Source organism: Panthera pardus, unplaced genomic scaffold (assembly GCF_024362965.1).
Source record: "Panthera pardus isolate Hobbes unplaced genomic scaffold, ASM2436296v1 HiC_scaffold_11, whole genome shotgun sequence".
NCBI lineage: Eukaryota > Metazoa > Chordata > Mammalia > Carnivora > Felidae > Panthera > Panthera pardus.
This window is the reverse complement of record NW_026526666.1, coordinates 8,070,905-8,083,283: the sequence shown is the minus strand read 5'-3', so window position 1 is coordinate 8,083,283 and position 12,379 is coordinate 8,070,905. Positions and strand designations below refer to the sequence as shown.

The 12,379-nt window shown below is 44.5% G+C and overlaps 1 protein-coding gene across 3 annotated transcripts in view; it reads left to right on the top strand.

Annotated features, from left to right (window-relative positions):
• Nucleotides 1–12,379, top strand: part of SLC22A15 (solute carrier family 22 member 15) — an 81,983-nt gene that overhangs the window by 40,441 nt on the left and 29,163 nt on the right. For all 3 annotated transcript variants that reach the window (XR_002082293.2, XM_019457947.2, XM_019457948.2), the window contains exons 3-6: nt 1,265–1,397; nt 2,055–2,219; nt 5,585–5,714; nt 10,339–10,554. Coding sequence is in view for 2 of the 3 variants with exons in the window: in XM_019457947.2 (XP_019313492.2) it covers nt 1,265–1,397; nt 2,055–2,219; nt 5,585–5,714; nt 10,339–10,554 (644 nt within the window). In the remaining variant the exon portion in view is untranslated. The remainder of the gene's footprint in view (nt 1–1,264; nt 1,398–2,054; nt 2,220–5,584; nt 5,715–10,338; nt 10,555–12,379) is intronic.

Here is a 12,379-nt window from a genome sequence, read left to right as displayed (position 1 = left end):
TTGCCAGAGCGGCTCACGGAACTCAGGGAGACATCTTACCAGATCACTGGTTTATTCCAAGGGATATAACTCGGGAACAGCCTGATGGAAGAGATGCCCGGGACAAGGCGGTGGGAAGGGGCGCAGGCTCCCGTGCCCTCCCAGGGCACCACTCTCCCAGCTCCTCCACGTGTTCACCAGCTGAGAAGCTTTTCAAACCCCTGTCCCTTTGGGTTTTTAGGGAGGTGTCATTATGTAGGCGGAACTGATTAAATTATTGGCCCTTGGCAGTTCCAGTCCCTCACCCCCTCCCGGAGGCGGGGGTGGGAGATAGGGGAGGGTTCCCCTGGCAACGAGCCCCCAACCAGGAGCTTTCCAAAAGTGATCTTACTAAACTCAGGTGTGGTTGAAAGAGGCTGTTAAAACAACAAAGGACACCCATTTCTCCTTCATTGCTCTGAAATTATTTCAGGAACTGGGAACAAAACTAAATACTAAATATTTCTGTAGGAAATTACAAGGGTTTTTAGGAACTGTGTGCTAGGAATAGGGGACGAAGACCAAATATATGTTTCTTACCATAAATCACAATATTACAGGCATAAATAAGTTCTTACAATATTTGTCTTTTTTTTTTTTTTTTGTCTGCTTATTTCACTTAGCATAAGGTTAAGGTTCATCTGTGTCATAGCTTGTCAAAATCTCCTTCCCTTTTAAGGTTGCATAATGTTCTATTGTATGGGGGCACCTGGGTGGCTCAGTAGGTTAAGCATCCAACTCCTGATTTCAGCTCAGGTCAAGATCTCTCAGTTCTTGAGTTTGAGCCCCGCATTGGGCTCCATGCTAGCAGTACAGAACCTGCTTAAGATTCTCTCTTCCTCTCTCTCTGCCCCTCCCACATGCACATGTTCTGTCTCTCAAAATAAATAAATAAACTTAAAAAAATACAAGGGCTTAAGAAGAGGGACGTAGCCACCAAATGCATATATAAAAGTAGCCCTCGTACCGTATTCAGTGTTGTGATAAGATGTGTATACAGTATTGTGGCAGCACATTATAATAATGAATTCTAGCGTTTCTGATGACAAAATCTTGGATATTATCCAAGGTAGATGACCTACCAAATCCTGGTTAGTAATGAGTCATGCAGTAGACAATTTCCCAGTGTTCAAGTTTTGGTTGTACGTCTGTTGTGTTTTTTTTTTTCTTCTTTTTTTTAATAGCTAACTCCGTCCATCCGTCTTTTCTGTGATCTCAGTGTCCCTTTTGTTTTTTCTTCCCCTAGTGGTTTTTAATTGCCAACAGATCCTACAAAGTCAGCGCAGCAAGCTCTTTCTTCTTCAGTGGTGTGTTTGTGGGAGTTATCTCTTTTGGTCAGCTTTCAGATCGCTTCGGGAGGAAAAAAGTCTATCTCACAGGTAACGTGTTAGACTGTTCATGAACTGACTAGGAGGACTTATTTCCTGAAGGTTCTCAGGGAAATAACAAGGGGACTATTTCCTTAAGGTTCTCAGGAAATTGCCATGTGGATACACAACTGATTTTTATTACACTGGCAGGGGGCCACACCGCAGCCAGAGTTGCTTCTGGCAAAGCGTGTTAAAAGGACCAGCAGCATACCTGAGGAAGGCCATGTATTTGCAGTTAAGCTTTTCAGAGATGATGATGCTTTCTGCACCTCCCGAATTCTAATTTATACCATGGTTCTAAGGAGAACAGAGATGGAACCAGCGTACTGGATCCATTTCCTTATATGTTGTGTGTCGGTTCAGTTCAACTGTGTTGTGTAAGACTCGGTGGAGTTCTCTTGACAAGCTGAGTCTGAGCTGGGATTTTTCCATCTCCAACGTTATTGTGAATAACAACGGTGCATGATTGACAGATATCCACTTGTAACGAAGAAAGAAAAACTTCGGTTTTTCTTTACAGTTTCCTTTTACAGTTTTAAAAGAGCACAGCTCAGAAAATTTAAGCTTACAAAGATTTATCTTTACAAACGTAATGAGTATCATTTGTTACTTTGCTCAAATGCTGTCTTGTGTCTGGATTGTTGACCGCTGTTCCTCTTATTCTAGGTTTTGCTCTTGACATCTTATTTGCCATTGCAAATGGGTTTTCCCCCTCCTATGAGTTCTTTGCAATAACTCGCTTCCTGGTGGGTGTGATGAACGGAGGAATGTCACTGGTGGCCTTTGTCCTGCTGAACGAATGTGTGGGCACCGCCTACTGGGCGCTCGCAGGTACTGCTTCACTCCGTGTACATAACGCAGATAGTGAGCTGCCCCAGAAAACCCTGCTGGGCACCAGTTTAACCCCAGAGTCCAAAAATGCACTTGGACTTGGGACTAACTAACCATTAGATTTGCGTTCCAGAGTTTGTTCTGTATGACCTTGAATGAGTCATTGTATTCATATTGCTCTGTAGAAAGTCTCCCCTGGGGCCGGAGCTTGCCTCCCATCCTCACAGATTGTCTCCAGATAGTTCTGAGAGGGTCTGTTTCCTCAGAAGGGCATTAACTGTTTTCACCTTAAACTGAAAAATGGCGCAGACATAGGAGATCCTAGACACGCCTCCCCCGGCACCTTCTTACTGTATTTTATTAAATACTGATTCCGTGGGCCGGGGAGAGACACGCTGGAGGGACCAGATGACATAGGCCCCGCGCTAGGCCAAATGAGAAATTTGTTTGTATTCAAAGTGCAGTGAGAAGTCAACGGGCGAATGAAATAGTGGAGTGGTAGGATCACAAAGGATACAGGAAGACGCCTCTGGCAGAGGTGTGGAGAATGGACTGTTGAGGGACAAGAGGAGGAATTGAGGGGTCGTTCGGGAGGTGGTTGTGGTTGGCCCGCGAAACGTGATGCAGGCATAGACAGGTGCAGGGAGAGGAGCAGCGAGGAGGTCCATTTGAGCTGGATTTTGGTGGGACAATGACTTGCTGAAGGATCGGAGTGGGGAGAGAAAGGAATCGGGGGGACCTCGTGGCTTTGCTTGAAAACTGGGTGGTTCGCTGGCACCCTTTACAAAAAAATGAAGTCTCACCTGCCACAATTTGGCTTTTACTAGTTCAAACGGAGCAAAAATAGCAGGCTTGAAAATTAAACAGAAAAGAAATCTGAAAACTGGGATAAATATGTAACGGCCCACAAACAGTTATAAAATCACCAGTATGGTATTCCAGAATTACAAGATGCAAAAATGGTGATTGGAAGTGTTCATTTTTTTTCATTAATTTTTTTAACCAAATACCTAGAGCCTTACCACACCTACATCTCCACACCTTATCTCCATTGTCATTTCCAGGCATACACGTGCAGCTTCTTGCTGGACATTAGATATGAATGTCAGTTGGACCCTCAAATAAAAATACTGCTTTCTTTCACCTGCATTTTCCGTCTTCCAGCACCTCTGTGCATGGTCATCACAGTCTTTAAGGCCATTAAACTAGACCCCTTGGAATCATTTCCTCTTGTCCGTCATACCCAATTGATACCAACTCTTACCGATCGTAAGTAATGGAGACTCAACTCTGCTGAGCATCTGCATATAAAGGGAAATTATTTGGATAATATACCCAAGCCAGGCCTCAGAGATGCCCGGAACCAGGAAGTCAGATGCTCCTCGTCTCTGCCCCCCCTCCTCCCTGAGAAGCTTCTGCTGCACAGTCACGGATGGGACCCTATAGCTCTCAGGTTTCACCACCAAGTACAGTATTTAAAATCCTGGGTAAGGGGTGCCTGGCTGGTTCAGTCAGTGAAGCATGCGACTCCAGGTCTTGAGGTTGTGAGTTCAAGCCCCACGTCGGGTGTAGAGCCTACTTAAAAAATAATCCTGGGTAAGAGCTCGACTGGCCCAGCAGGGGTCACTGCAGTGAGGGGGACCAGGATGGTCAGCCCCCACTTGAACCACGGGAATGAAGTAAAGAGAGGTCCACTCTCCAGAAGAGGGAAGGAATATTCTTGGAATTAGACATAGTGCTAGGTAGACAATATTTTGTAGCAGATACTCACCACAGGAGGCTTCCAGATGGCTTTGTTTGGGGGGGGGGAGGTTAATAGATGTCAAGGGCTATACCTGTGTCACAGCAGGATAGTATAGCTAACATTTGCATAGCATGCATTATTCCGTCTGAAGCTAACAACTACTCTTTGAGGTAGGTAGTATTATTTCTGTTTTACCGATGAGGAAAGTGAGGCTCAGAGACGTTTAGTGATTTGCCCAAGGTCGCACAACAGCAAGTGGCAGAACTGGGGTCTGAACTCAGCCCCTCTAAAACAGTCCCATTTTGCGGGCTGTCTTCCTTTCACCTACCTTGTTATCCGTGGATACCAAGTGCTCGGAGCTGTTCTGAGCAAGGACAGAAAGTCTTACTCTTGCAAGCCAGGTGCTGTCTGATACACTGTAATGAACCTGTAATAGGTATTGATTATCTTAAGTTTCCAGGGAGATCATGGCGTCCCCACTCCCTTACTTATCTGACCACATGCTCGGAACACGCTGAAGGTGCTGTCTCGGCTCTCCCTTCTTCCCCCCTTTCCTCACCAAGGCACAGAGCCTACAAGTCATCATTGCTAGAAAATGAAAGCCTGTGGGCAAGAATCCAAGTATACATTTCTTTTATGGGATCGTCATAGAGAAGTCTTGTAACAAGATCGTCCCATTGCTGTGGGTTGCCCCCAGAAGCCTGCTTCTCCCCAGAAGGGCGGAGAGAGAGGATTGGTATAGCATCACAGGCTCTGTAGTCAGGTAGATCGGGGTATGGTCTCAGGCATGCTGTGCACAGCTCCGTGCCCTAGCAGTGGCATCCAACCTCTCTGTGCTGCTTCCTCTTTGTGCGTGGTCCACAATGGCACCTGCTTTGTAGGACAATGTATGTAATCATTTATTAATACACGATAAATAGTAGCTATTACCGCTACCGATGGTGATGGTAGTAATTATAAAAAGTGTGTCCGAGGTATAAATTCACAAGTATATTGAGCAAAGCTAGTGGGCCTACTTCCCGTCTCAGCATTTATTTCAAAAAACATAGGATTTTTTTTTTTTTTTTTAACAATCCCATGGTTGATTTTTTTCCATCAGGGTGCTGGCGAAAATCCATGTGTCATAGAGACAGACAAGAAACAAATAGAAAATGTCATATATCTGGTGATAATAAATGAAGTAGGGAAGGGCAGTTGGGAGAGCTGAGGAGTAGCCTGTGATTTAAAATAAGGATTTGAGGCACAGCCTTGTGATAAGATGAAGTCCCATTGCTGCAATCATCTCATGACCTAAAAACCTTACCACCATCCAGGAAAACATCGTCCAAGTTTCAGCACATGCTCAGGCAGATGTCAACACAGCCTTCAATGCAGAAAGCGTTTGGACAAACCCTTACAAGTCATCTTGACCACATGTCATTCATATTTTTCACCTGTCCTTCCTCCTTTTCCACTAACTTGCTGGCCTCTCTTCCACATTTATCATCTGATACTCAATATTTGGGTAGGATTTTCTTTTCTGTTGATGTCTCCCAAGGAAGGCATTGGCTTGTGACTTGGGTTGGAGAGGGTGACAGGGAGGGTGCCGTCTCCAGTAACAGGCGTCTCTTCCCTGAATTAGGATCGATCGGTGGCCTCTTCTTCGCAGTTGGCATCGCCCAGTATGCCCTGTTGGGATACTTCATCCGCTCCTGGAGGACCCTCGCCATTCTGGTTAACCTGCAGGGAACAGTGGTCTTCCTCCTATCTTTGTAAGTAGTTTTTCCTCTAAGAGGTTTAAATTAATATGCAGAAGGAATGTCTTAAGAGGATGCGGGTCAATGAGCAGCGTTATTCCTTTTCAGGAGTTTACCTGAACTGACTTTGGTGAAGAGCTAAATTCCACAAGCGCTCCAAAGCTTGGCAGATGCTGGGAGGAGAGATGCTTAATTAATTCAGAATGCAGGTATCCCTTATTTGAAGTAACCTCTCCATAGACCATATTTGAACCTTCGAGTTGTTGACCCAGGGTACCCATTTCTTTTTTAACCTAATGCCTCAAGCGTAAAGATCTTCAGGCTGGATCAGATCACGTGCTAGGTGTATGGCCCAGGTACGATACCACAGGACACTCCATCTGTATCCAATGTGTAGTGGCACCTCTTTATCCTGCGCGTGACTATTATCTCAGGGCCTCTAAATGTGGGCGCGGGAAGATTCTTACATATGGCAGAAACCCGTAGGGTGGATGGGCTCAATGCCTGGTCAGGGCAGGGCGCTCCAAACAACTTGCCCAGATGCCCCACTGTGGCGCTCTGAATGCGGGAGGTGAGCCACCAACGTAGAGCTATCTTATCAGTGCTTTCTCCCCCCAGCAGACACTTTATTAATATTGTTTATTATAGAATATGTATCACATAATACAGAATACAGGAATGTTATTTATTAACACTTTTCCCCAAATAGAGTCCGGTAACAATAAAACAGATATTTCAGAGACATTTACAGAGTTCTCCGTAAAATTAACATTAAATGCTGACCATCTTGCTGGGGCTAAGGAACCCAGTTTTGCCTGTAAATACCGTACTGCATTTGGATCTTTAGTCGCAAAGTAATACTTGGTTCATCTCTTATTTCATCAGTTTAATGATGTGCTTAAGAAGTTCGAGTTTTTAGGGGCACCTGGGTGGCTCAGTCGGTTGGGCGTCCGACTTCGGCTCAGGTCATGATCTCACAGTCCGTGAGTTCGAGCCCCGCATCGGGCTCTGTGCTGACGGCTCAGAGCCTGGAGCCTGTTTCAGATTCTGTGTCTCCCTCTCTCTGACCCTCCCCGTTCATGCTCTGTCTTTCCCTGTCTCAAAAATAAATTAAAAAAAAATGTTAAAAAAAAAAAAAAGAAAAGAAGTTCGCGTTTTTAATTTTACTTCACTAGAAGTTTCAATGTGCTTGTGAAAGTCTGTCTCCTGAGGTTTCAGACCTCTGATTTGAACCATTAAAATCTTTGGAATAAATGAAACTTTCAGCCGGCGGTCCCAGCTTCTATGCCGTAAAATGAGGGATAACTGTAGTAGAATTTTCCTTCAGATACATCTTTAGTGTAGTAGTTCTTTCTTCAAGTTCTACTAATTGAGATTTGGTGAGGGTTGAGCTGCAATCTGTTTCTGTATTCCCTTTGAAATAAGAGAATTAAGCGCAAAAATGAATGTAGCAGTAGGGCATCTGGCTGGCTCAGTCGGAAGAGTGTTTATGGCCCAGCGCTAGGTGGGGACATCTACTCACTGGGAAATGAATTCAGGTCAGGAAAAAATAGGAAACGGAGAGAAAAGAGCATGTAAAACTGAAATAGGCCTGGAATGCGAGCCTTCCCACAGTCGGCCTCCAGCTGATCTGCCCTGATTTTCTCCCACCCTGTTTCCCATACCCTGTGTTCCAGACACAGCCGGCTGCATGGAGTTCCCAGCACTCACCTGGCGCTGGCCTGCTTCCCTACCTCCTACTCACTGCTGCACCTGCCCCTTCAACACCCTTCTCTCCATTTCTTCCTGTTTAACTCCTAGCCTTCTGGAGTGCTCAAATTGCCACCCCCTCCAAACTTCTGATCACACCTCTAGCTGCAAGTCATTTGCTTCTGAATTCTGCAGCACTAAACCCATGCCTTCGAGTGGGGTTCTTATTTCCACCTCGTGCTGGAGTGGAGCCCGTCTCTCTGTACCAGGAGCTCCCTGACGGTTGCAGGCTCTCGGCTTGGCTACGCGTCCCCCAGCAGCAAAGCCCAGGGCCTTCCCCACAGAAGATCCCTCATATCCGTTGGGCAGGTGTTGGCACAGAAACATCTGGAATCAGCCTTCAGAATTAGCTGTCAGCCACATACGAAAATGTCACATTATTTTAGGGTCATACCTTGTGTTTTTTCCTAGAAACATTATCGCTTAGTTTAAAAAATTCCTCGTTTTCACAGTACTTGGATTTGAGCAGCTTTACTTAAAAAAATCACACTCCCATAATTTACAAAGATTTTCCATCTTCTAAGAGATTCACAGGACATGTTTCGAGCAGAGGCAACATTGTTAAATTAGCACCCAAATTAGCACCGTGGCTTCTGAAGTTGTCCCCAGCACTACTGAGAGGGCAGTGTGTTCAAAGACTGCTTTTTCTTTCAAAACACCTCTTGCTGTTTGATATGAAAAATCTGCATGTGTCAGAATTTACATTCCCAAGTCCATCCATTAGCAGATAGGTGAGCCTTTGTATAAGAAAGCTCATTGGCTTCCCCAAATGTGGGAACATGTCTGGTCCTCAGTTTGTGCCCGAGATACGTGCTTTCCCAAGTAGAAATTCTTGATTAACTCAAATTTCCAAAGCCTCAATATCTCTCATGTCTCATCTTTAACCATGATTTATAAACATTTTTTAAATTTTTAATGTTTATTTCTTCTTATTTATTTATTTCTTATAATTATTTTATTTATTTATTATAAATATTTTATTTATTTATTATAATTATTATTATATATTCTTATTTATGTATTTATTTCTTGAAAGAGAGAGACAGAAACAGAGCATGAGCAGGAGAGGGGCAGAGAGAAAGGGAGACACAGAATCTGAATCAGGCTCCGGGCTGTCAGCACAGAGCCCGACATGGGGCTTGAACCCACGGACCGTGAGATCATGACCTGAGCCAGAGTCAGATGGTTAACCGACTGAGCCACTCAGGCACCCCGATTTATAAACATTTTAACAATAATTAACGCTTATCAACAATTCTGGAAACAATGGAATTTAAGGAGAAGGGAAAAATGACCTAAATTACCCAAAGATAATGACTGTTAGTATTTTGGCTATTTCCTTGTCTTTTTTTTTTTTTTTCTTACCTCCCAGTTCTCCTCATTTTTGATTTTTATTGTGATAGACTTCTGGTAGCTCACTTATCTCTCCCAGGTATACTGTCTACATTCATCACAATAGGCTTCACTTATGCTCTTTTTTATTTGCATTTAGACGCAGCTGGTGTTTATGTGGTACCTTGTAAGCGGCCTTGTGGCTAGGGCCAGTCGGTCCACTTGATCGGCAGACCTAAGTTCCAAGAGAACGATATTTTACTCAATCATCCACCTTGTGTATTAGTAATAATAATCAGAGGGCAATAAAGAAGGAAATAAAGGATGGCCTACGTTCCTGCTTTTGTTGAGAGTCAGATCTGCATGGATATTCTCTGTCCAGCAGCAAAGCTCTGGGAGAATTCGTGCCTTTCTGTTTCCTCTGAGCACCTACTACACAGCTCAATACAAAATCGAAAGTGCTCAACAAATGGTTATCGACCGACTGGCTGTCCATGAAGTTCCAAATTCTGTGGGTTTTGTTGCCACTTCACTGCCCTTACAGAAGGGCACGAAGAATTCCAAAAGACACCTTAAATAGCCAAGTTTCCTTAGAGAAGTTTCATTTTAGGCAAATAATGTCACATTAGGTCAAAAGGCACTGGCTGCTGTATTTATTAAATGCGTGTCTGTGTTCCTATCACAGTTTGGCCTTTCACAAGTCCTCAGTCCTCTAGAAGTGTGCACACGGCTGTGAGAGGAGACACATCATAGTTAAGTCTTGGAACTATTGGAAAATACCAGTGGTGACATCACTGACATTCAGTATTCAGTATTCAGTAGAAAAGAATTGTTGTTATGTAACTGAAAGTTAACCAGGAGATGACTTTTATTCTTTAAGATCTTGGGCGGGCGGTGGGGTGGGGGGGGGGCGGCACGGGCAGGAAATATCCTGAGGACATATTAAAGCAAGTGTATCAGCTAATTCGAGTATTTTGAAGTTGGAAATGCTCAAAAGTAGCTGAGATGGGATAAACCCTGTTTAATTTTCATGTAGAATCTTAAAATAATCTCTGCCTTCTTAATAACATATCACAATGTTAAAAACACTTTTTAAAAATTTATGTTTTTCTGATAAGACGATAAATATTTTTATCTTCTTTGTGAAGCTTTGTCAGAACTTAAACACCTGTTCACTCTGTGGTATTGTTCTAACACATGGCTGTGATTTAGAGCCCTCTCTCTGACCTGTGCTTTATGAAAAATTTGAATTTTTCAGTATTCTCGGCTTAACTTGCCATTTATCTATTAAAATTTATTCAAAAGGAAATGCATACTGCTTACTTTGTTTTTTTTTGTTTTTTTTTTTGCTGCTGTTTTGGAAGTGTGTTCTTTCCATTCGTAAAGCAGACCACCATTTAACACTGGCACGCTGTTGAAGGGGACCCCCCCCCCATGTCATTGGGAGAGTTGGTTTTAAACCTCATGTGGAATCCAGTTGTGGTGAGGAAATCTACATGCTCCTTCCTGTGCCCGTGTACCTATATGAATATACAGCCTTTAATGACGTCTCTTTCAGATTCATTCCTGAATCACCTCGTTGGTTATACTCCCAGGGTCGGCTGAGTGAGGCTGAAGCGGCTCTGTACCTCATTGCCAAGAGGAACCACAAGCTCAAGTGTACATTCTCACTAACACATCCGGCCAGCAGGAGCTACAGGGAAACCGGAAGTTTCCTGGATCTCTTCCGTTACCGGATCCTCTTGGGGCACACGCTGACCCTGATGTTCATCTGGTAATTATATCTAGGGGGTGTTGTCTTGATCTTCAACTCAGGGTGCTAGAGGTCTGTTGATGACGTCCTTCTACAGGGCGACAGAAAACGTAACCTGATTTGTCAGCCTGACGTTTTCATGAAAACAAGTTTTGTGTCTTGATGCCTGCATCGTGCTCACCTCTGCTTTTCCGGCACCCACCCTGTCCAGGAGGAACCAATGGGGCCTGACAGCAGGTCCATTGAACTTGAATAAACAGACAGCAGAAGCACATCTGTGCTTCTGAGCTATTTAATGTAAATATTTAAGAACCGCCCTCCCCCACCTCTAAAAAAAAGGAAAGTAAGAAAGCATATTAGAAACAGAAGAGTTTCTAAATAGGAGTTTAAATACCAACTTTGGTTTGGCATCGAGTGGTCAGATAGCACATTCTGTGGCGTTCCCGCTCACTCACTCACTCACTCACTCACGGGGGTGGGCGGTGTTGTTCCTTGCCCTGATGGGATCCTGGGAGTGTGAAATGACTGACCTGAAGCCACTTGAATAGCTCATTCCTACCTGCCTCTCAGAATGCTCTCGGCATCCATGTAAATTGCATCGAACGACTGAAGATGGTCCCATTTACAGAATGACGTGGGAAGGGGTCAAGTGGATGGCGGTACTTGCGTACTGTATAGACGTACCACGTTTTACTATGCTTCTCAGATGCCGCGTTTTTTACGGTGGAAGGCGTGTGCCAGCGCTGCGGCAAGCGACTCTGTTGGTACCGTTTTCCAACAGTATTTGTTCGCTTCACGGCTCTGTGTCGAACTTTGTCATTATTGTTACATTTGCCATGGTGATCTGTGATCAGTGCTCTTTTGTGTTACTACTGTGATGTTTTGGGGCACCACGAACCACACCCATAGAAGAGAGTAAACCTAATAAATGTTGTGTGTGTTCCAACGACTCCGCCGACTGGCCGTTCCCCCATCTCTCTTCTTTGGGACCTCTGTCCTCCTGGAAACATGACAATACTGGGATTAGGCCAGTTAATAACCCTACAGTGGTCTCCAGGTGTCCAAATGAAAAGAAGAATCACACACCTCTCACTTTAAGTCAAAAGCTAGAAATGACGCAGCTTTGAGGAAGGCAGGTTGAAAGCCAAGGTAGGCCAAAAGCTCGGCTTCTCGTGCTGACCAGTTAGCCACACTGTGAATGAAGGAAAAGTTCTGGAAGGAAGTGAGAAGAGCCACTCCAGTGAACACATGAACGATAAAGCAAAACAGCCTGGTTGCTGATACGGAGAAAGTTTGAGTGGTCTGGAGAGACGATCAGAGCAGCCACAACGTTCCCTTAAAAGCCTGGTACAGAGCAACACCCTCTCTCCCATTCTATGAAGGCTGGGAGGTGAGGAAGCTGCAGAAGGAAAGTCTAAAGCTAGCAGAGGTTAGATCATGAGGTTTAAGGAAAGAAGCCATCTCCACAGTATAAAAGTGCACAGTGAAGCAGCCAGCAGGTGCTGGTGTAGAAGCTCCAGCAAGTTCTCCAGAAGATCCAGCTAAGACCATTCATGAAGGTGGCTACACTACACACTAGATTTCCACGTAGATGAAACAGGCTTCGTTTGGAAGAAGATGCCATGTAGGACTTTTATGGCTAGAGAGGAGAAGTCAATGCCTGGCTTCAAAGGGCAGGCTGACTCTTGCTAGAGGCTAATGCAGTTGGTGACTTTAAGTGGAAGCCAGTGCTCAGTGACCATTCTGAAAATTCTACGGCCCTGAAGAACTATGCTAAATCTGGGGGTGCCTGGGTGGCTCAGTCAGTTAAGTGTCTGACTCTTGATTTCAGCTCAGGCCATGAACT